Consider the following 23,895-nt stretch of genomic DNA (forward strand, 5'->3'; position numbering starts at 1 on the left):
GTGAAATCATCTGGGCTCTTTCTACTGCATGATGGGAAGACAAGAAAATAATCTCAATCCATTGTCTCAGTTTTTACACAAACTGTAGCACTGATTGTATTCATCAACCCTGTTATCAAAGTTACTGTAAGAAGACTCTATAACTATGAATAACTTGTAAGATATTTGACAAATACAACTTTATCAGTAACTTGGTGTTTACTGACTATTCTTAAAAAAAAATTAATTTTGTAAACTGTTGAAAATGACTACAATTCTGGTAGCGTTGTTGCAAATTGGAAACCAGATATAAAATAAATATAAAATAAAACAATTAAAATAGTATTTAGCCTGATCTGATGTTGACAATCAATATAAAAATGTCTCAAATCTCCCTTTACTGTCCATTTGTTGAAGAAAACCCAGAACATTCTGTACCATTTCATAGTTTAACTGTTTATCTAAATGTGATGAAGTGCTTGAATGTTTCTAACATGAATGAATGAAGAATAAACACCAACCTCTTTGTTCTTCAGGATCTTCAGTGAGTTTCATTCTGCAGGGTTCTGGATCACTCATGTTCTCACTGTCCTCTTTAATAAACTCAGTCTTTGCAGATTTCAGCTCTTCCTGATGCTCTGATGCTCGTCTTCACTTGTAGCTGATAGGAATTTACAGCATTTATTGCTGAATTACTGTGGGAGGAGCTTCACTGATGATGTGATTGCAGTGGGAGGAGCTTCACCGATGATGTGCAGGAGTGGAAAAAAAAAGATATTTTGTGGAAAAAAAAGATATTTTGTGAAAAAAAAGAGATATTTTGTGGAAAAAAAAGATATTCTTATTAAATAACATTTGAAAAACCTGTATAAACGAAACACCAAATAACAACATTACCTATGCAAATTATTAACAATATACCGAATTAAAATACATAAATAGCCAAAGCTAAAGGCTAACATTTCTGTTCCCTTTTTCCGAGGGAACTCGCGCTGCATCGATGACGCTTTGGGAACGCCCCCACGTGATTACGTCTGAAGCACATATGTCAACTAGTCCAATGGAAATAATGAACGTCACGGACGGGTGACGTCATGACCAGGAAAGGATAAAAAGCACATCCGGTGCAACCGGCGCTATCTTTTGTGCCTCAGCAAAGCACTCTGTGTCAAAACTGTCTATTATATTTATTGTTTGTCTGTCACATCATTATCTAAAGTATGGCAAAACAGTTATTCAAGTCATGTGCTTCTCCTTGCCCTCGTTTCCTTACGGGTGGGGATACACACGATTTTTGTGTAATCTGTTTGGGAGTGGAGCATGCTATGTCAGCCTTTGAGGGAGCTGACTGTCAGTATTGTGAGCATGCTCCGCTCCCGCCCCGCATGCTCCGCTCCCGCCTGTCATTATTTGATGAAAGTGGCCAGGCTCGCAAACCTCAGGGTGCAGGACCCGCTGCTGCTGAGGCAGCACGGAGATTGCATACCTGGGGTTCGCAAATGGATCTCTCGGCGGGGTTGGAGACCAGGTGCATACATATTCAGACATAAGGGGACTGAGAGAACATGGTTATGGGTTGATGCCCCGGGCTGAGCAGAAGCTCGTGAGCTATCTGTCTCCTGGTTAAGCATCGTCCCTGAAGGCTCCCGTGCTGCCCACTAAACCTTTAAAAACTACATCTAATTTACTGGGCAAAGCTTATACTGCAGCAGGTCAAGCCAGAGCCTGTCTTCACACTATGGCAGTGCTTCAGGCTTATCAGGCAGACCTGTTGGGGGATCTGGATAATAGTGAGGGAGTGGGTCCGACGAAATTCGAGAACTTCGTCGGGCCACAGATCTGTCTCTCAGGGCTACGAAGGAGATCGCTCATGGGTGGTCTATGACAGCTCTTGTAGCTACTGAGACACCTCTGGTTAAATCTCCTAGTTCTCCTCCTAAAGGAATATGCTCCTATTTCTCCTTCTGGTCTCTCTGACAACTCAGTCAACACGGTTGTTGAAGATTTGAAGACACCAAAAAAAAACAATCAGAGGCTTTCAAGAAATTTCTCCCTCGCCGGGTCCAGCCCCCTGGGGATGCTGGGCGTAAGCATCCCTAGCCGAGATCCTCATATCGTGCACAACAAAAAGAGAGTCATGGCGGCCGAGCCGACACTCTTAGCCGAAGTCTTCTAAGCCAAAGCCGGATTTGAGGACCGTTCTTATGGCTAAGAAGGCTTCGGCTCAGAAGCGGTCCTGACGCCACGTGCTTTAGCCCCAACCGGGGTGGAGCGGTGTTCACCTCAGTATATGGTGCCCATTCTATTTCGGGGACCTCAGGGGACTGTTCTGCCAACCCCGACACCCTTGATGCCTCGGGGAGCAGCAGTCTCCAGCTTTTGGCTCAGGGTCAACTCGACGCTGCGTCAGACTCGCTCCCTCTGAGGGGGGTTCAAAAACAGTCAGTTCGGTTGTTTCCTGCCAGTATGCTTCAGCTGTGCATACTCATATTCACCGAAATGCCTGTTACAGTAACACCAAAGGCCAGTCTCGAGAGACTGGTACCCTTAGTAGATTTTCTGACAGAATGGAAGTATCTGCTGAATAGATCTCCTTGGTTCCTGCTGATAATAGGGAATGGTTACAGAATCCAGTTTGGTTCTCCTCCTCCTTGGTACAACGGGGTGCTACCCACGTTAGTACATCCCGAGCAGGCTCTGGTAATGGAGCAAGAAGTAGAGTCTCTATTAACAAATGGAGCAATAGAGCAGATGTACTCGCCCAATAGAGAATCAGGGTTTTACAGCAGCTACTTCAATGTTACGAAAAATGATGGGGGGGGGGGGGGTTGCATCCCATTTTAGATCTTCGTCTGTTGAATCGAGCAGTCGAGAAACTCAAGTTCAAGAGGCTCACACTCAAATCAGATCTGAGGACTGGTTTGTCAAGATAGATCTAAAAGATGCTTACGTCCATGTCTCCATCCTCCTTCGACACAGGAAGTTCCTGAGGTTTTCTTTCGGGGGGAAAGAATACCAATACCGGGTGCTTTCGTTCAGAAGAGTGTGCTTTCTCCACTACAGAGAACCATTTTCCTTGGTGTGGTATGGGATTCAGTCATGATGCGAGCCACACTATTGCCTGTTCGTGTTGCTACTATCCTCACAGCCACAAAAGAGTTGAAGCTAGGCCAGTCACGCACTGTGAAACAGTTTGAGAGACTGTTGGGCCTACTGTACATGACACCCTTGCAGTGGTGGCTCAGGACCAGAGGGTTCTCCCTGAGGGGAAACCCACTTCGTACGATCAAGATCACGTGGCACATGATGGCAGTCTTCAATGCTTTGAGACATTTCCTCCCAGACCTGAGAGGCCATCATGTGCTTGTCCGTACAGACAACACATTGGTGGTCTCTTACATAAATCGTCAGGGGTGGCGGTCTGCATTTGCGTCCACTCTGCAAACTGGTGCACCAGATCCTCCTGAGGTCCTTAGGGAAAATACTCTCTCTAAGGGCAGTGTATCGGGGGCAAAATATAGGAGCAGACACCCTGTCGAGGCAGGGGCTGAGGCCAGGGGACTGGAGACTCCACCCCAAGGTGGTGGAGCAAATACGGGAATTTTACGACCATGCAGAAGTGGATTTGTTTCCGTCTCAATACACAACGCTCTGTCAACTATGGTTTTCCCTCACTCACCTGAGGGGGCATAACTCATAGCGATTGGTCTCTCAACTGAGGTTGTTGAGACCATCCTAAGCTCCAGAGCTCCAGCTACGAGGAAATTATATGCACTAAAGTGGAGAGTTTTTACTTCCTGGTGCCACCAGCATCAGCGGGATCCAGTTTACTGTTCTGTAAACACAGTACTTGAGTTTCTGCAAGATCGCTTTGCATCAGGTTTATGTCCTTCCTAGTGTTGTCACGGTACCAAAATTTCAGTATTCGGTACCGATACCAGTGAAAATCCACGGTTCTCGGTACCAATTTCGGTACCAAAGCTTAATTTAGATTAAATTTACATAATTATATTAAAGTGTATATCACAAAGATGGAAACTGTAGTATTAAAAACACTTTACAATAAGATTCCATTTGTTAGATAACATTAGATAAAATGACCTAACAAAAAAAACAATAGTTATATACTGTCACAATTATTCTCCTTTAGGGGTTAATTTAAAAATACATTTTTAAAATCAAAAGTTAACATTATTTCTGTTAACATTATTTAATGCACAATGAATGAAGTGAACAAACATGACCAATCAAGTGTTTTGTATTAAATAACATTCACAAACATTAATTAATGTTGTAAAAATATATTGTTCACTCAATGTGTTATGTTAGATAACGCATTAAGTGATGTTAATGAATGGTATCTTATTGTAGCATTACCAAACTATACAGGAGATAAAATATGTTTTATTTGACTTGACTTTACTTTTATTTAATCTAAAACTGTATTCATATTTAACTTTTAAAAGGGCTTTTTAAACCTGCTAAGAGTTATCCAGCCAAGAATAAGACTAGAGCTGCTTTTCTGACGGACTGATATTAATGACGGCTTTTTATTTCTCATCTCCATAAATATATGTAGTAGTAAAGCTAATGCAAGGGCTAGAAATCAATTAATAGGCCTATGTCACACTTCCTCGTCGTCATGGAGAGCGCAGTTCGCACAAGCGTTTGTACTCCCGTGGCGTCTGTCGTTGCTATACATCCGTGAACGCACGTGGAAAAGCGAGCGCGCCGCTTCTATTATGAGCGCGCTTGCCGCGCGCCATTTGAAATAACGTATCTGCACGCGCAAAAACATCAGCACCACATCAGCAGCAGCACCGCCGATCGCCATCAGCGCTTTTATGAAGAGGACGCAACTGCACGCACGCGCATCAAGTACCGGGTTTGAGAAAACCTGGTACCGTGACCAGGGCCGGTTCTAGACATTAGGAGGCCCTAGGCAAAATTCATGTTGGAGGCCCCCCACCCCCAATAAAAAAACACTTGAAACAAATATGATTCCTAACCTTTTTATTTATACAACATTTCATTTTAAAAAGTGCATAAGTTTGGACACATTACTATTTTTTTATGTTTTTGAAAGAAGTCTCTTATGCTCATCAAGCCTGGATTTATTTGATCAAAAATACAGAAAAATAATATAGTGAAATATTATTAAAATTTAAAATAATGGTTTTCTATTTTACTATACTTTATATTTCTGTGATGCAAAGCTGAATTTAGTGTCACGTGAACCTTCAGAAAACTTTATAATATTCTGATTTATTATCAAATGTTAGAAATTGTGCTTAAAGGAGAAGTTAACTTTTAAAATGAAAATTCTGTCATCATATACTCACCCTCATGTTGTTTCAAACCTGTATGAATTTCTTTCTTCTGCTGAACACAAAGGAAGATATTTAGAAGAATGTCAGTAACCAGACAGTTTTTGGGTCCCATTGACTTCCATAGTAGGAAAAAAAAAATACTATGGAAGTCAATGGGACCCAAAAACTGTCTGGTTACTGACATTCTTCTAAATATCTTCCTTTGTGTTCAGCAGAAGAAAGAAATTCATACAGGTTTGAAACAACATGAGGGTGAGTATATGATGACAGAATTTTCATTTTAAAAGTTAACTTCTCCTTTAATATTTATTTTATAACCCGTGATACTTTTTTTCAGGATTTTTGATTATTAAAAAGTTGTTTTAAAAAAGTCTTCACTATCACTTTTTATATATTTAACACATCCTTGCTGAATATTCCTGTTTTTTTCTGTATTTTTGATCAAATAAATGCAGGCTTGTAGAGCATAATAATAAACTTCTTTCAAAAACATTAAAAATAGTAATGGGTCCAGACTTTTACCGGTACTGTATGTACATATTAATCAAACTTTATCTAAGGTAATCTCTTTTTTGTTTAATGAAGATGTTATTGTTGTTTTTGTTATTTTGCTGTTTTATTCAATTTATTCACAGTTCCAGAATCCCACTTCAGTAGATGAGCATAAGTGCTTTTATATTGCATTGCTACCTTAAATATGCTATAGCCTACACAAATCAAGTGGAAGAGAAAGACACGATCGCAACTGAGCAGAAAAAAAATATATAAACTGATATTATTGGCGTAATGTCAGGGTATAATCTAATCATCAGCAGAATTTAGAAGATAGACCCATAGATATGAGATCCTTTATTTGAAACATTTAAAAATGTTGTAGTGTGTTGGCTTTTTAACTTAGAATACAGACGTCTTGTCTTTTAATTTTGTAGCTTTTTTACTAGTCAGCTCCCGACGCGATGTTATTCATTGTACGCGCAAATTCAAAGCGTCGCGTCTGGGCACGTTAATGACGCTCGCGCTCTTTTAAACTCGTAATAAAGCGGTGAATGATTTTTCCAGAAATGACGCTGATCTACAGTACAAGTTTATATTTAGAATACATTGCAATCACTCCAAAATAGATGACGACAACTCACACACCTGCATTATGAGCTGTGCTTCTTTGTGTGCTTATTAGGCTTTTGCCTCGCAGCACCTTATGGATGCGTTCGATACTTTCAGAAGCCGGCACCCGCTTTGTAACGGACACATTAATTGGTTTAACTGCAGTAATGTAACAGTCTATGGTTAAGATAAACATCGTCACTATTTTTAGTTAAATATTGAAATAAATTGTAGATAGGACATTTGTAATTTTTTTTTTTTTTTTTTTTTTTTGTCCCTCTTCTGTCTGGGCCCCATCCCGCCAATCGGGCCCTAGGCACGTGCCTAGTTTGCCTTTGCGTTAATCCGGCTCTGACCGTGACGTTTAAAAAAAATTAGTACCGACTTGGTACCGAAGTACCGGGTCTTTTGACAACACTAGTCCTTCCACCTTAAAGGTCTACGTGGCGGCCATTGCGGCTTTCCACGCCCCGGAGGGTGGTACATTTTTGGGTCAAGACCCCCTGGTCATACGTTTCCTTCGTGGCACCTTGAGGTTGAGGCCAGCAACTCGCACTAGGGTGCTGGCTTGGGACCTGGCAATAGTTTTGGAAGGCCTGTCAGGGGACCTGTCAGAAAAATTTCTGACTTTCAAGACCATCTTTCTTCTTGCTATTTCGTCCCTCAAAAGAGTCGGAGACCTTCAGACCTTCAGGCCCTTTCGGTTTCTCCCACCTGCCTTGAGTTTGCACCCAGGATTGTCAAGGCATTCTTATACCCTAAGCAGGGATACGTCCCTAAGGTGCTGACCAATATTCCGAGGCCTATTGTGCTGCAGGCTTTCTGTCCTCCTCAGTTTGCTTCTTCGGACCAGGAAAAACTGAATCTCTTGTGTCCAGTGTGAGCACTGGATACTTATGTCCACAGGGCTGGCCCATGGAGAAAATCAGATCAGTTGTTTGTCTGCTTTGGATCACCTAAGAAGGGTCTTCCAGCCTCCAAGCAGACAATCAGCAAGTGGATAGTTGAGGCTATCTCTCTTGCCTATGAGTCCTCTGGCCAGCCGTGCCCTTTGGTGGTCAGAGCTCATTCTAATAGGAGTATGGCGGCTTCTAAAGCCTTGTTATCAGGGGTTTCCCTTCAAGAGGTTTGTGATGCGGTGGGTTGGTTCTCGCCGCTCACATTTGTGAGATTTTATAGCCTTGACCTGGACGCTGCCCCAGGGTCTCTGGTGCTTCTTACATAGATTGCCAACAGTTTTACATACAGGCAATTGTAAATATGGCGTATTGGGTATTCTTGTTCCCAAAGCGTCATTGACGCAGCGCGAGTTCCCTCGAAAGGGAACATCTCAGGTTACAACTGTAACCCTATTTCCCTGAGAAGGGAACGAGACGCTGCGTCGCCCTGCCCTACTTCCTGCATCCCTGTGATCGACTTTGCTTCGGCTCTCGAAACTAGCGCCGGTTGCACAGGATGTGCTTTTATCCTTTCCTGTTCATGATGTCACCCGCCCGTGAAGTTCGTTCTTTCCAATTAACTAGTTGACATACGTGCTTCAGACGTAATTACGCAGGGGCGTTCCCAAAGCATCAACGCAGCGTCTCGTTCCCTTCTTAGGGAACTAGGGTTACAGTCGTAACCTGAGACATTTTCTTTGTAACAAAATACTGTTGAAAAACAAACAGAACCAAACTACAATGTGGAGATGATTCGAGCATTGGGGTGGGAATCTCTAGGCACCTCACAATTCGATTACGATTCAGAGGGCTACAATGCGATGATAAAACGGTTATCGATGCATCTTTTTTTTCCACTGTGTGACTACTTGGTACTTTTAAAGCAAAGTATAATGATCCATAATGAATTTACTTCCAATATATTTTATTAATTAAACAAATGGAAGTGATTTGGTAATAAATATAGCGATAGAGTTTCTTTTTCTTTTTCAGAGTTGGGTGGAAGCTTTTAAGGTTGTCCTGGTTTCCACCTCAGCACTGTTTGATCTGACGTGTGGCCGAATTTGAATGCTTCCAATTAGATCTCGCTGCGATGTTATTAATTCTGCGGTGAATTCAAACGCTTTCTCACTGGATCTCCCAGCGCTGTGTAATAACAGTGTCGTGTGATTGAGAGCGGCCCACGAATAAACCTGTTTTGAGCTCAACTCAAACGAATAGCAAAAAAAAAAAAAAGATTAGTGCAGTTTCGTTTCACTTTCGTTTTGTCTGATGTTTCTCGTATGTAACAGAAGATTGTAATGCAGAGGGTGCCAGTCTGATTCCACATCTCAAGCGCAGGCATAACGCTTGCCACAAATAACCGGCAAAAGTAATGATTATGCATGAGACATTTTAATTTTTATTAATAAACTAGTGATTTCTGTCAGTGTCGGCTGCAAACAAAGTTGGTGATGCTGACTCGCCATCCTCGCAGTACTTAGTGCACGCACCTATAGAGAAATGCACACTTCATACGAATTAGCCTACATAAGCAGAGAGTAGCCCAGTTCTTTTCGTTTTGAACTGTTTTGTTTAAAAGTTTAAAAAGCTGTTTAAAAGCTTTCTATATACATTTCTCAGGTCTGTGAGGCAAGTATAGCCTATACCAGTGGTTCTCAACTCCAGTCCTCGGGACCCGTTGCTCTGCACATTTTGTATGTCTCTCTTATCTGACACACTCAGTTCAGTTCATGGAGTCTCTCTTAACGAGCTGATGATCTGATTCAGGTGTGTTAAATAAGGGAGACATACAAAATGTGCAGAGCAGCGGGTCCCGAGGACTGGAGTTGAGAACCACTGGCCTATACGCTGAGTTTCTGTTCATTTACGAGGCGAGCTCCAGTTCACGCACCGGCGCCTCCGTGTCCTGATTATATTGTCTGCTATATTTGCTTCTTATTTATTAAACCCAGGCAATTGGTTGATGAAACATTTATTAAATTAAGATACAATTTATAAAAAAACTAAATTCACTTTAACGAAATGCTTTCTACAAATCAAAACTTAAGTGGTCAAAATCATGTCTGACCCACTCCATATGTCTCCCAATATATTGGGCATCTTATGATCCTATCTTACTCATCTTAAACGGTTTCCGTTTTCATATAATAAACATGGATGAAATAAAAAAAAATAACATTATGTTATTTAAAAATAAATATGAAATGTATGTTAAAGTTTTGTAGTAATACCCAGCGATCTTCAAATATTATTTTTGCTTAAAATTCCCCTCCCTAATATGTATTTCAATGCTTTACGGGCTTTAGTGTGTTGTTTCTTTGACAAAATTGCTTTAAAAAAAGCAAGTCAATAACGAAATGGACGTTTGAGCCTTGTTTATTATTATAATTTTTTTTTTCAAAAACACCCCCTAACCGCCGCCGGTATTGGTCAATTTCCACCGTGGTGGTAAAAAACTGCCACTTTACAGCCCTAGATAGCACTGGATCTAGACGGGAAGAATAACTCTGAGTGTTGGAAGGGGAGAGTAGCGATTTTGCCTTCTCACACCGCGACACAGGTTCGTGGATCTTAGTGTTGCGATTTCGGTTTCATGTCGCATATCGCCACAGCCCTAATCAACACTCATTCAACAAGTCATTCAGAATCACCAGCAGATCAACTCACTTTATTCTGAGTGTTTGCTGTTAGAAACATTATTTGAGTCAGATAGATGACAAAAGCCTATTAAACTGCTCCATTGAAAGACAATACTGTCATTTCTCACACTATGACATGGATAAAACATCAATAATACAAAAACAATCACTAATGACACTAGGGATGTTAACGATTAATTGACGATAATACATTTAATCGATTAAAACTTATCAGTCATTGATTAAGCAGGTTCATAAGCGTGCGTCTGCGTGCTGCTCGACCACGAAACGTAGCGAGCGTGCCGGAGTTATTTTTGGGACCATTTTACACCTTTATCATGACTATAAGTTTGCGTGTGCATTCGCAGCCTTTTGTTCTGTGCAAATTTGAGTTGTAATATTGTGTTTATTTTGTGTAGGCCTATCTATATCTGATTTATCTCATAAAGGATGCATTTGGTTAAGAATTAATGTAGTAAAGTGTACGGTGATCCTTTTTAGTTTCAGCGTGCGCAGCTCAAACGGCAATGCACGACTAATAATGACTATTGGACTGTCATATTATTCACTTAAAGGTAGGGTAGGTAGGATTTTTCAAAAAAAAAAAACATTCCAAATTTGTTTAAACTGTCTTTATATACCAATACATAATTAAAATGTAAGTACTCTGAAAAAGAAAATATAAAAATCGAGTGACTGTAGACCTTTTAATCTGCAATAAACACAGCTCATTATTTCCATTCACTCCACCCCCTCCCTTCTGAGCTCCTTCCAAAGCCACGCCCCCAAAACACATGAACGCGCGACGCCAAACGCTCAGGCTCAGCTGGAAGACGCATTTATTACCTGAGACGAGTGGAGAGGAAGGAGCGCAGTACATACAGTGACATCATGTCAGAATCACATGTAATAAAATACCTAACTTTATCACTATGAATATAAACAAATAAGATTTATTTTAGTACTCACTATCAAGCTAGCATATCGATAATGGTAAAGTTTCATTCGGTAACGAGCTATATTTATAAGGCAAAACTAAAAACAGGTTGCATTGATACACGGACAGGTCCGGGGTTGAGGGCGAAGCAGAGGAGGTCGTTCAAGAGCGCGGGCAGGGTCCGAGGAAGTAGTTTTTGCCTTGTTTGCCTTCGCTGACTGCATATGCAGGTGCTTTGAGCTGAATATTTCCGGGAACGGTGACATGTGATGAGTGCACGCAGGGCAGCGCGCGCAGTGGGGCTCGGGCACGAGACATGAAGGCATCTGATTGGTTCTTTACATTCGCACCGAATGGCAGTGATTGGTCAGAGTTTTTACTGTCCAGCAGCTGCTACAGAGGTCTGATTTTTTTCATTCCTTTTTCTGAACACATAATGTATTGACTACTCTCAGGATGGAAGGACCATTTCACCCAGTATAAAAAAAAGTGTTTCTGAACAGGATTACCTACCCTACCTTTAAGTTCACTTGTGCATTCGCTTAATTTTGTGCAGATATAATTTGCAATATTATGTTTATTTGGTATATCTGATTAATCTCATATAGGATGCGTTTCTTTAAGTTAAATAACGCGCTAGCAAAATGCTCCAGTTTACCTTTCAGCGTGTAGCTCAAACAGCAATGCATGGTTAATAATAACTATGATTAGGACCGTCATATTACATTACATGAGAACACTATTTATTAAATCGTTGTGAATTCTTTGGGTTTAGTTGCCATTTTCAGCATGTTGTTCCAGGAAGAGGACGTCCACAACAGTCACATATTCTGACAAGCACGCATCTGAGGCGTTGGTGACACTTTTCATTAGTCATTATATTTGATTATTAAATAATTAATTTAATTAAATGATCAACCTCATCGAAACATTTTACAATCCTACTAGCCCTTTATTTAGATTAAAAACCCTCTCATTCATTTGGTGAGGAAGCGTTTTGTGTATTTGCTAAGGCTGAACGATTAATTGCATTTGCGATAATATCACGATATGACGAAATGCGAGTTTTTAACCACAAAGCTGCGATTACAGTCTGGTCACGTGGCACGCGAGAGTAAACCAGTCTGTATTACAGATGAAGCATCAACTTGGCACGCTACGCATATAGGCCTGGCTACAGGAAATAACAGTTTATGTTTAATTTATGTGATATTGTGTTATAGATTCTCTCCAACGATTCTGTATCGATTAAGATCATTTCAGATTTATGTCTGAGCTTAGTTTTAAACACAGATACGTGATGTTACTTTTGTAGTGCGCGGTCTCGCCCGCCGGTATTTTACTTACAAATGCTCTAAGAAGGCATCATATGTCTTGGAATGCAGTTGACTTATATATTAAAAATATGAAAATCACCGACAGAAGCTGCTTTCAATTTCAAATACTCGCGCGCGCTTTGCGAAGAGCGTTTGAGCATGCGGCTGTGATTGACTCCGTCTACGTGGTTAAATGTACTTGCATCTCAAAATGCTTTTATGACGCAAAATTAATGAGACACAGTCAGTTATATCTTAAGTTATTAAACAGACAGGACAAACCACATCTTATAATTGCAAAAGAGATGAAAACATTGAAATAGCCTACTCTTAAATCCTGAAAGCACTCTTTGTTTATTGCTTCTAATATTTTTTTCCCCTCTTTGTTTTTTGTTTTGAACCTATATTTGTTAAAGGGGTCGTGACATGTGATTTTTTATTTTATTATTATGGTCCCCTAGGTGCATTTATAGTATTACTATAGTTTTTATAACAAAAAACTTTTAAAATGTATTGATTTATGACCTTTTCCCAACCTGTTTCTCAACCTCTGATTCAAACAGTCTGTTTTGGGTGTGTTTCCCCTTTAAGAGTTCAGTGTTAACGCCCACTCTTATGATTGGCACACGTCAGTGCCCAAGTATCAATTATCAACGCCCCCAGCCAGAACATTTGCGGATTTAGCGTAACTGTTTAGTAGAGGCTGATGCTCGAGAAGCGATGGCTTTTGCAATGATAAAACCTTATATGTTTGAGCCGGAATCAGACGAGGAATCAGAGGAAAATGAACCATCACCACAACAACGAAGACTGGATCAGCCCGTGTCCACATGGAAAGTGAAACTGTTTTGAATTAATAAAATTGTGACCCAAGACACTTGAAAACGGATTATTGTTGCATAATTATCCTATATAGCTTACTTTGCTAACAGTTTAACATTATATATCTAATTTCGATGAAATTATATATTTCATATTTGCCACATTTGTGATCGTGGACCACAAAACCAATCTTATGGTTTTTTTTATTTTTTTTATTGAGATTTATACATAATCTGGAAGCTGAATACATAATCTTTCCATTGATGTTTGGTTTGTTAGAATAGGATAATATTTGGCTGAGATACAACTATTTGAAAATCTGGAATCTGAGGGTAGAGAAAAATCGAAATATTGAGAAAATCGCCTTTAAAGTTGTTCATTTCTATTGGCGATTGTACTGTATCCATTCACAAAAATAAATGTTTTATATATTTAAGGTGGTAAATTTACAAAATATCTTCATGGAACATGATTTTTACTTACTATCCTAATGATTTTTGGCATAAAAGAAAAATCTATAATTTTGACCCATAGGCTACAATGTTTTGTTGGCTATTGCCACAAATATACCCGTGCAACATAAGACTGGTTTTGTGATCCAGGGTCACATTTGAAGATGCAGCATTGATAAGTCAACATTTTTAATTTTCTATCACATGTAGGCCTACTAGAAAGGCAACATATTTTCAAGATTCTATTATACAAATGTGTTTATATTAACCAGTGATAAAAAGTAATATCGTAAATACCCTTAAAATGACTATTCAGTCTTGTGCTGAAAAAAAGGTGTCATATCAAATACATTTATGTTTGCTTTAAACATTCACAGGTGCACTTGTGGCAATTGTGGTGCAATGCCCACTGAGCAAGAACATAAATGCTGCATGGAGACTCCTGAAGTATGTGCACATAATAAAAGACAAATAATAATAGTTATGTTTATCTGCATGTTTGAGTATTACTTGTCATACATGTTGTACTACAATTGTAAACTCAATAGCCTTGTCAATAGGTTGTCAGAAGAATTAACCAGGCACCAGTACCACCTACCTGTATGATTCATCACCCGGGACTTGAACCTGTTTGCCTAAATTTGTATTCTTTACAGAATGCAAATAACATTTACAGGGCAGACTACGGTCCGTTAAGACTCAGAGGGTTACACCAGTAAGAAAACTGACATACACAATTGTTTTATGTTAATATGGATTACAAATTTTTATTTTAACAAAATGTATATTCAAATAACAATAGTTTTGGCATATATATATATATTATATATATATATACAGACACAAAACACTTTCCAAAACACCTTTCAAATGTATAATTTGAAATGTCTTTTGTCTGTTTCCATCAGGCGCTACAGGCATTTGGCTTACAGAAGCTTTGTCAGTTGGCGCTGGGGCTATCTAGGCAGACAGATCAGAGTTGTAATACCGTCATGCGTTGTCCTGTATATAAGGCAAAAATTCCCAGATGCAGAAGGCAGCTATGTCGGATTCAAACTGCCCCTTGACTAAACCTCGACACATGTTTAGCAATGGCCTCCTCAAATGAAGGTCTGTCATACTGTGTGCATAGACTGTCAGGCACTGTAATTTTATGCAGCTCCTCCATGTAGGGAAAAGGATCTGGCAGAACCTTTTCGAAAAGCAGTGTCATCAGTTCGTAGACGTAGCCTGGAATTTTTTTTTTGACAATACTGTAAATTAAGGTCTATACACTTTGTCTGTATTGTATTTTAATTTTTTTGTAAATTACTAATTAAAACATCTATTCAAACTTACAGTACGTTGGGTTTGATGTCACTGGTTTTGTGGTGTACAATCCTTTTTTAGCCTTGGGGAACAAAAGTCTGTACATTGGCTTTCCAGATGATGTAGTAGCCTTTGGACGGTTTGAATTTTCATTGAAATGCATGCCAGCCAAATACAACCTAAAACAGAAGGAAAAAAAAAATGTAGTTACAAAAAAGTCGGAGTGACACAGTGTTATTATTTATTCAAGAAAATATTAAATAATAAGACATGACAAAGCATTCGAAATTTTATAACTGCTTTTAAAATTATTTTATAGCTTATGCTAGGCTTCCTGTATTACATACAATTATGAAATAATAGTACTTTATGGTTCATTAAATGTCAAGAAGATGATTCTATACAACTTTACATTGCATACCTGCACAGCATTCCAATAAAAGGAAATACCACACTTTTGGGGGCAAAGCGTAAAATAACACTGTGAAAGGCCTCCAAGGATGATGTCTGGAAGTGAGGGCTGAGCTTTGCAACATCTTTGAGGACTCTGTTGTTAGTCAGCACCTTTTCGACTCTGTAAACTGGTTTTGAACCTGGAATAGTAGTATGTATTAATTTGTGTGTACGATAATGAAAACAGTATTAACACTGTGGGACACAGATGAACAACAGTCAGCCACTTTGATCGGTAATAATATGAAATATTATGCACTCACCAGGTTTGAAGTGTTTACTGCTGCCCTTTGACACTCGATCTGAATGTTCACATTGTGGGAATAATGGATCATCATGGATGTGAACATCCTGAATGTGATTGATGAGGCACGGGCTGACTATGTTCAGTGGGGGAGGAACGCACATGCCAGGGAATGGGTTTCCCTCTGGGAATGTTTTTAATGTAACACCCAGCAAAATGGCTGTTTCCTGTGCCTGGATGTTAATGGTGACAATCTAGCAATCTAATAGATAAATCAGCTTCAGGTGTTCGGCGGGAATAGTCTATGCTGGCGATTGGCCCACATGTGTGATGGGAGTGCTTTATATGTTCATTGTTGCTGACAGTTGGAGAGCAGCAGACGCGGGGGAGAACGCGGCAGGAGACGAGGGAGAGACCGGCGCCCAGGAAGGGGCGCTCGGCCGAGGAAAGGGCAGCAGACGCGGGGGAGAACGCGGCAGGAGACGAGGGAGAGACCGGCGCCCAGGAAGGGGCGCTCGGCCGACGATTTGATCGAGCGCGTTTGTAACGCGAAACCGACGAGGATCTGAAACGAAACCGGCATTCTGACGGAACTGGAATTCGCGATCACTACGGCTGCCGCCGTCGCGTGGACACGGCCCCGATTGTCGGGTTGAGAGGCGTGTGTGCCTGCTTCGTGGTTCAATGTGATGGGATGTGTGACAGCCTGTGACTCCCCTGACCTGTATGGTGAGCTTTGCTCATATTCTGTTTTCTCTGCCAGTTGAAAAGGGATTCCCTCGGCTCGACTGTTCTACTGTTCTGCTGCTCTACTACCCTACTGTTGTACTGCTCTTCTTTCAACACAGCAGCTAACCAGCCCAGTCCAACTTCAAGGAGATGTTTGTTTGGACACTGTTCAATTGCCTTGGTCACAGTGAGTTTACTGTTTTGAAGTGTCTTGTTCTTAAAGTGTTCACATTGGGAAGGTTGAAGTGTGTGCACGAGTGCTTTGACGGTTTCGGATTGTTTGGTCTGCATCTACAGTTCCAGATAAACAGCCTCCTGAGTCCAGTGAAGAGCCTGCTGAAGCTGTGAGTTATACGTACCCGCCACTCTCTGTTTGAGTCCAGTGAAGAGCTTGCTAAAGCTGTGAGTTATACGTACCCGCCACTCTCTGTTTGAGTCCAGTGAAGAGCTTGCTAAAGCTGTGAGTTATACGTACCCGCCACTCTCTGTCTGAGTCCAGTGAAGAGCTTGCTAAAGCTGTGAGTTATACGTACCCGCCACTCTCTGTCTGAGTCCAGTGAAGAGCTTGCTAAAGCTGTGAGTTATACGTACCCGCCACTCTCTGTCTGAGTCCAGTGAAGAGCCTGCTAAAGCTGTGAGTTATACGTACCCGCCACTCTCTGTCTGAGTCCAGTGAAGAGCCTGCTAAAGCTGTGAGTTATACGTACCCGCCACTCTCTGTCTGAGTCCAGTGAAGAGCTTGCTAAAGCTGTGAGTTATACGTACCCTCCATTCTCTGTCTGAGTCCAGTGAAGAGCCTGCTGAAGCTGTGAGTTATACGTACCCGCCACTCTCTGTCTGAGTCTAGTGAAGAGCCTGCTAAAGCTGTGAGTTATACGTACCCTCCATTCTCTGTCTGAGTCCAGTGAAGAGCCTGCTGAAGCTGTGAGTTATACATACCCGCCACTCTCTGTCTGAGTCCAGTGAAGAGCCTGCTAAAGCTGTGAGTTATACGTACCCGCCACTCTCTGTCTGAGTCCAGTGAAGAGCCTGCTGGAGCTGTGAGTTATACGTACCCGCCACTCTCTGTCTGAGTCTAGTGAAGAGCCTGCTAAGGCTGTGAGTTGTACGTACCCTCCATTCTCTGTCTGGGTCCAGTGAAGAGCCTGCTGAAGCTGTGAGTTATACGTACCCGCCACTCTCTGTCTGAGTCTAGTGAAGAGCCTGCTAAAGCTGTGAGTTATACGTACCCTCCATTCTCTGTCTGAGTCCAGTGAAGAGCCTGCTGAAGCTGTGAGTTATACGTACCCGCCACTCTCTGTCTGAGTCCAGTGAAGAGCCTGCTGAAGCTGTGAAGTATACGTACCCTCCATTCTCTGTCTGAAGAGAGAACGAGGAACTGCTGGTCGATTCCTCCTGGGAGTAATTGCTTACTTTAAAGACTCTTTTAATCATTTAATAAATATAAAACCTTTTGAAGCTATTCTGTGTCCTGTTCTGACTTTGTGGGAATACGGTCTTGCTCCTCAGGGTGGTACGCAACTTAGGGGAGGCGGTTAGCGCTCCCCGCCTGTGACACTTGGCGTAGTCGGCAGGATTCCGCCCTGGGTTTGAGCAACCGTAGACCTCCAAATGTCAGACGACGAAGCACCAGCAACATGCCCCCAAGTTATGCCGGTCTTAATGGGTGCCCCTTGGGTGCGGAGGTTCGGAGGATCAGAGCTGAGTTTGCAGGAGTGGAAGTCGCGCACCGAGTGCCTGGCTTGCAGGGACTGAATGCGGGAGCAGTATGCCCGGCTAAAGGGAGGACGTGATGGTGGCCTGGAGGTTTGCGGCAAGTTTCAGATGGCTGATTCAAGAGCTGTCTGGATACACTGGAGACGTGACTTGGGAGGGGGTAGCGAGGAGATGACAGCAATTACGAGTGATTTGAGAGCTGGATTGCCTTGGGCCGTGGGAGACGGAATCTGATGAGAGCAAGAGAGATGACTTTGGGCTGGGACAAGCAAGTGCATGCTATTTTAAACAACTTCCATACTGGAGGTGTATTATTGTTCTGCTGCTCTACTGTATTAATACTGCCTCACTTGTGTTGTAGCAACGACCCGCTATCCCCACTGTGCCATTCCAGAGACTTTTTTTTTTCCATCCAGGTTCTAGGGACTAGAACTCAATAGTGGGGGAGGATGTCACGGGCTGACTATGTTCAGTGGGGGAGGAACGCACATGCCAGGGAATGGGTTTCCCTCTGGGAATGTTTTTAATGTAACACCCAGCAAAATGGCTGTTTCCTGTGCCTGGATGTTAATGGTGACAATCTAGCAATCTAATAGATAAATCAGCTTCAGGTGTTCGGCGGGAATAGTCTATGCTGGCGATTGGCCCACATGTGTGATGGGAGTGCTTTATATGTTCATTGTTGCTGACAGTTGGAGAGCAGCAGACGCGGGGGAGAACGCGGCAGGAGACGAGGGAGAGACCGGCGCCCAGGAAGGGGCGCTCGGCCGAGGAAAGGGCAGCAGACGCGGGGGAGAACGCGGCAGGAGACGAGGGAGAGACCGGCGCCCAGGAAGGGGCGCTCGGCCGACGATTTGATCGAGCGCGTTTGTAACGCGAAACCGACGAGGATCTGAAACGAAACCGGCATTCTGACGGAACTGGAATTCGCGATCACTACGGCTGCCGCCGTCGCGTGGACACGGCCCCGATTGTCGGGTTGAGAGGCGTGTGTGCCTGCTTCGTGGTTCAATGTGATGGGATGTGTGACAGCCTGTGACTCCCCTGACCTGTATGGTGAGCTTTGCTCATATTCTGTTTTCTCTGCCAGTTGAAAAGGGATTCCCTCGGCTCGACTGTTCTACTGTTCTGCTGCTCTACTACCCTACTGTTGTACTGCTCTTCTTTCAACACAGCAGCTAACCAGCCCAGTCCAACTTCAAGGAGATGTTTGTTTGGACACTGTTCAATTGCCTTGGTCACAGTGAGTTTACTGTTTTGAAGTGTCTTGTTCTTAAAGTGTTCACATTGGGAAGGTTGAAGTGTGTGCACGAGTGCTTTGACGGTTTCGGATTGTTTGGTCTGCATCTACAGTTCCAGATAAACAGCCTCCTGAGTCCAGTGAAGAGCCTGCTGAAGCTGTGAGTTATACGTACCCGCCACTCTCTGTTTGAGTCCAGTGAAGAGCTTGCTAAAGCTGTGAGTTATACGTACCCGCCACTCTCTGTTTGAGTCCAGTGAAGAGCTTGCTAAAGCTGTGAGTTATACGTACCCGCCACTCTCTGTCTGAGTCCAGTGAAGAGCTTGCTAAAGCTGTGAGTTATACGTACCCGCCACTCTCTGTCTGAGTCCAGTGAAGAGCTTGCTAAAGCTGTGAGTTATACGTACCCGCCACTCTCTGTCTGAGTCCAGTGAAGAGCCTGCTAAAGCTGTGAGTTATACGTACCCGCCACTCTCTGTCTGAGTCCAGTGAAGAGCCTGCTAAAGCTGTGAGTTATACGTACCCGCCACTCTCTGTCTGAGTCCAGTGAAGAGCTTGCTAAAGCTGTGAGTTATACGTACCCTCCATTCTCTGTCTGAGTCCAGTGAAGAGCCTGCTGAAGCTGTGAGTTATACGTACCCGCCACTCTCTGTCTGAGTCTAGTGAAGAGCCTGCTAAAGCTGTGAGTTATACGTACCCTCCATTCTCTGTCTGAGTCCAGTGAAGAGCCTGCTGAAGCTGTGAGTTATACATACCCGCCACTCTCTGTCTGAGTCTAGTGAAGAGCCTGCTAAAGCTGTGAGTTATACGTACCCGCCACTCTCTGTCTGAGTCCAGTGAAGAGCCTGCTAAAGCTGTGAGTTATACGTACCCGCCACTCTCTGTCTGAGTCCAGTGAAGAACCTGCTAAAGCTGTGAGTTATACGTACCCGCCACTCTCTGTCTGAGTCCAGTGAAGAGCCTGCTGGAGCTGTGAGTTATACGTACCCTCCACTCTCTGTCTGAGTCTAGTGAAGAGCCTGCTAAGGCTGTGAGTTGTACGTACCCTCCATTCTCTGTCTGGGTCCAGTGAAGAGCCTGCTGAAGCTGTGAGTTATACGTACCCGCCACTCTCTGTCTGAGTCTAGTGAAGAGCCTGCTAAAGCTGTGAGTTATACGTACTCTCCATTCTCTGTCTGAGTCCAGTGAAGAGCCTGCTGAAGCTGTGAGTTATACGTACCCGCCACTCTCTGTCTGAGTCCAGTGAAGAGCCTGCTGAAGCTGTGAGTTGTACGTACCCTCCATTCTCTGTCTGAGTCTAGTGAAGAGCCTGCTAAAGCTGTGAAGTATACGTACCCTCCATTCTCTGTCTGAAGAGAGAACGAGGAACTGCTGGTCGATTCCTCCTGGGAGTAATTGCTTACTTTAAAGACTCTTTTAATCATTTAATAAATATAAAACCTTTTGAAGCTATTCTGTGTCCTGTTCTGACTTTGTGGGAATACGGTCTTGCTCCTCAGGGTGGTACGCAACTTAGGGGAGGCGGTTAGCGCTCCCCGCCTGTGACACTTCCACTTGGCTACCTTCTCTGGTCCTGAAGTAGAGGATGCTGCAGTCCAATAGAGATGGTTCCTTATGCTGTGCTGCCACTTTTTCACTATTGAACAGTCCTTGTCTCTGGCAATTTGCTCTAACTTCTTTGACAACCCTAATCAATTGTAATACCCAAAAAGAAATATAGTTTATGTAATTAAAAAAAAACTACCTATTTATTAGCATGAGATGTTTTTATTTTCAGGATCTGTAATAAGTACAGTTATAACCACAAGACAACAAAACTCAAACGTACCTTTCTCCAAATGCCAGACATCATAGTACTGTGTGACGTTTCGTTCTTTCAGAAACTTTTGAATCTGGGGATGTCGGTCTGTCACAATGCAGTCTAGCCTTACACCACATTCCTCCAGCCATTCCAGGCTTCGTTTTAACCCTTCTTTCTCCATGTGGTAGCTACCACCGACCTCATTACTCTGTGAAAAAATAGTTATCAGGACAGTGAAAGTCAGTTATTTAATTCCTTTAAAACAATAATCATATCCGACTACATCTTTGAAGTATAAAAGGTTTATTATAAATAGCAATTGTAATTTATAATACAATTTTAATTTAAAATTGTTTAATTTGAAACTGGAATGGCATACTCTTTTGCCACTTTTTTCTGGTAATTTTGTGTGCATTGACATGATGTGATCTTTGCATTTTCTCACCTGCACTAGCTGGATGTCTATTATGAGGTTCTTTTGAAGATCCATTGTGGTGTAGCTCCCATACTTGGCTGAATGGCCTAAAATGTCACAACACAAATAATATTATATAAAATAGTTTACACAGGAACAAATTATTAAGACTGCAGAAGAACTTGCATCACCAAGCATGACTCTTTACCTGGTGAATCAGCTCTCATATCGCCACCAATTATCACCTTGTCCGCCTCACAGAGATCCTTCACTAAATCCACCTGTTCCTTCTTCCACTTATATATTATTAGTGGTTCCAGGTACATGCTGGCATGCCTTCTGAAGGTTCTGTATTTGAACATCTTCAAATGCATTGACTGAAATACCTTCAAAAGGAAAAAAATAATTATGCATTATACGTTTAAACTATTATAAACAGGAAAAAAACAATACACCCCACAAACCTTTTTCATCTGTAAGAATGAAGCTCCTGAGAAGTACAGGGCAGCAGACAGCTGGAGGTTACCAACAGGGGTACTGCCAACACAGGGTTGGCTCTTCCACTGTCTGAAGTACTCACAATGTGGGCAAAGTTGATCAATGGCCAAAAAAGTCCCATTGCTACGAGGCCGAATATTGCAGGCTCTTGAACATACTGGACAGGTCTCAAACAGTTCAAGTAGACAGTTTTCAAACACAATATATTTTGTGTCTTCATGAGAGGCTTTGGATGTGTACATGCTATCACAAGAAAAAATGTATAACAAAATTAATGTAATTTGTGTGTGTTTTTTTTTTTTTTCAACATAATCAATTTTACGAGTCAATAAAACATACAGTTCACATAAATGTATGCTAAACTTAACATGATTAAGACCAAAACTTACGAATGCTTTGATGGTTCAGTCACACTGGTGACAGACTGAGCAGGGTCATATGTTACGTCCTGAGTGTCACAGACTTCTTCAAAAGACACACTTTCTTCAACCTCCAATTCAAAGCGACGCCTTTTGGCAGGCCTTTCATCTTTTAAAGGAGTCGAAGTAAAAGGCTGTGAAGTAGTCCAGGGTATGGCGACATCACCACTTGAAAGATTTGAGGACGGCTCTGTTTGTGTTTCTATAACGTTAGAAAATACAATGTGAAGTTTTATTATATCAATTGTAATTGCATTTTTATAAAAATATGGACTATAAATACTTCCTTTTTGACAATAAAGCTTCTTAAAAATGGAATTAGGATGACACAAGTTAAGATTTTATAAATAATACCTTTGCTACGATACTTGGGTCTCATGGTTCGAAACGACAGCTGTGTTTGACAGCCAACATCTTTTGTAATGGGGCCTGAACATGGCGGTCTCTGAAAACAATATGCAAGTAAACTAAGTAAAAACACTGATTATTCGTAATGAATGAAATTGCCTTTTAAAAAGTAGTTTAAAGTTTTAAATACATTACTTACAGTTTGCGTCGTCGTTGCAGTTGAGCCCAGAATAGTCGGCACGGCCTTATCTTTGAGCAACAGTTTTCTGGCAAAGCCAGCATCATATTGGGATTTGTTTTCAAAACAGTCATCCTTAAAATGTATAGAACAAACGCTTAAATTAACACTCGAGTGACTGGGACGTCCGCAAAAAATAAAGTCCATCCATTTTTCCCTGACGTCTGGATCTTTCGGCAGCGAATTCAAAGATGTTGTTTGTCCACAGCCAGGAACAGCACATCTGCGTGGCATTGTAATTTTCCTGTACACAGACCCACTCGCTGCACGTCGCCTGAACACACTTGAGACACGCGGCGCGACAACGACACGATCGGCGTTGTTGTCTTTACGCTGGAAGGTGGAGGCGGTCATATGCAAACGACTGCTACGTCACTTCGTACCGTGACGTCACTTCATACCATGGATCCAGAACGAGCTGTATTTAGAGCTTGATTAAATAAATGGTTCGTTTATAATGGAGAGGACCAGTCTTAAGCTATGAAACTTGCAGGACGTTTTAATGGTACAAAGACCTCTTATATACCAAAAGATCAAGGCAAATTTGGTTTCTCATGTCACAACCCCTTTAATTGATCGTTAATTTAAACGACAATCGATCAATGGGAATTTATGAACATTTACATCCCTAAATGACACTCATCTTCATCAACCACTACAGATAAATAATCTAAAATCTAATCTTATCTAATCTAAAATATAGTTTGATCTTATTATTCAGTAATCACTATAAGTTAGATCATTATAATAACATTTTATATGTGCAGAAACTGAAAATTATTATAAAACTTTCTGACATCAATTCGACTTTCATTTCCAGTCACAATGCAACCCCTGCAAAAATGCAACCCCTGCGGGTCCCTGTAACCAAAATCATCCCCTGTCTGACATTACTACTTTCTACTCAAGGACCTGACAGAATTGTAGTGGAGTAAAAAGTAAGATATTTGTCTTTCAAATGTAGTA

At 41.8% G+C, this 23,895-nt stretch overlaps 1 protein-coding gene across 1 annotated transcript; it reads right to left on the reverse strand.

Annotated features, from left to right (window-relative positions):
• Positions 1-13,851: 13,851 nt before the first annotated feature.
• On the reverse strand, positions 13,852-22,737 carry LOC309512824 (uncharacterized protein). Its single transcript, XM_082188552.1, has 11 exons — positions 22,698-22,737; positions 22,314-22,545; positions 21,891-22,167; positions 21,635-21,812; positions 21,457-21,533; positions 21,039-21,219; positions 20,682-20,897; positions 15,545-15,709; positions 15,250-15,421; positions 14,859-15,007; positions 13,852-14,750 (listed from the first exon to the last, which is right to left on the reverse strand). Exons 1-11 carry the CDS (start codon positions 22,720-22,722, stop codon positions 14,572-14,574), a joined length of 1,851 nt encoding a protein of 616 aa, XP_082044678.1. The 5' UTR covers positions 22,723-22,737; the 3' UTR covers positions 13,852-14,571.
• Positions 22,738-23,895: the final 1,158 nt, after the last annotated feature.

This window comes from Leuciscus leuciscus (genome assembly GCF_965113295.1).
Source record: "Leuciscus leuciscus genome assembly, chromosome: 1".
NCBI lineage: Eukaryota > Metazoa > Chordata > Actinopteri > Cypriniformes > Leuciscidae > Leuciscus > Leuciscus leuciscus.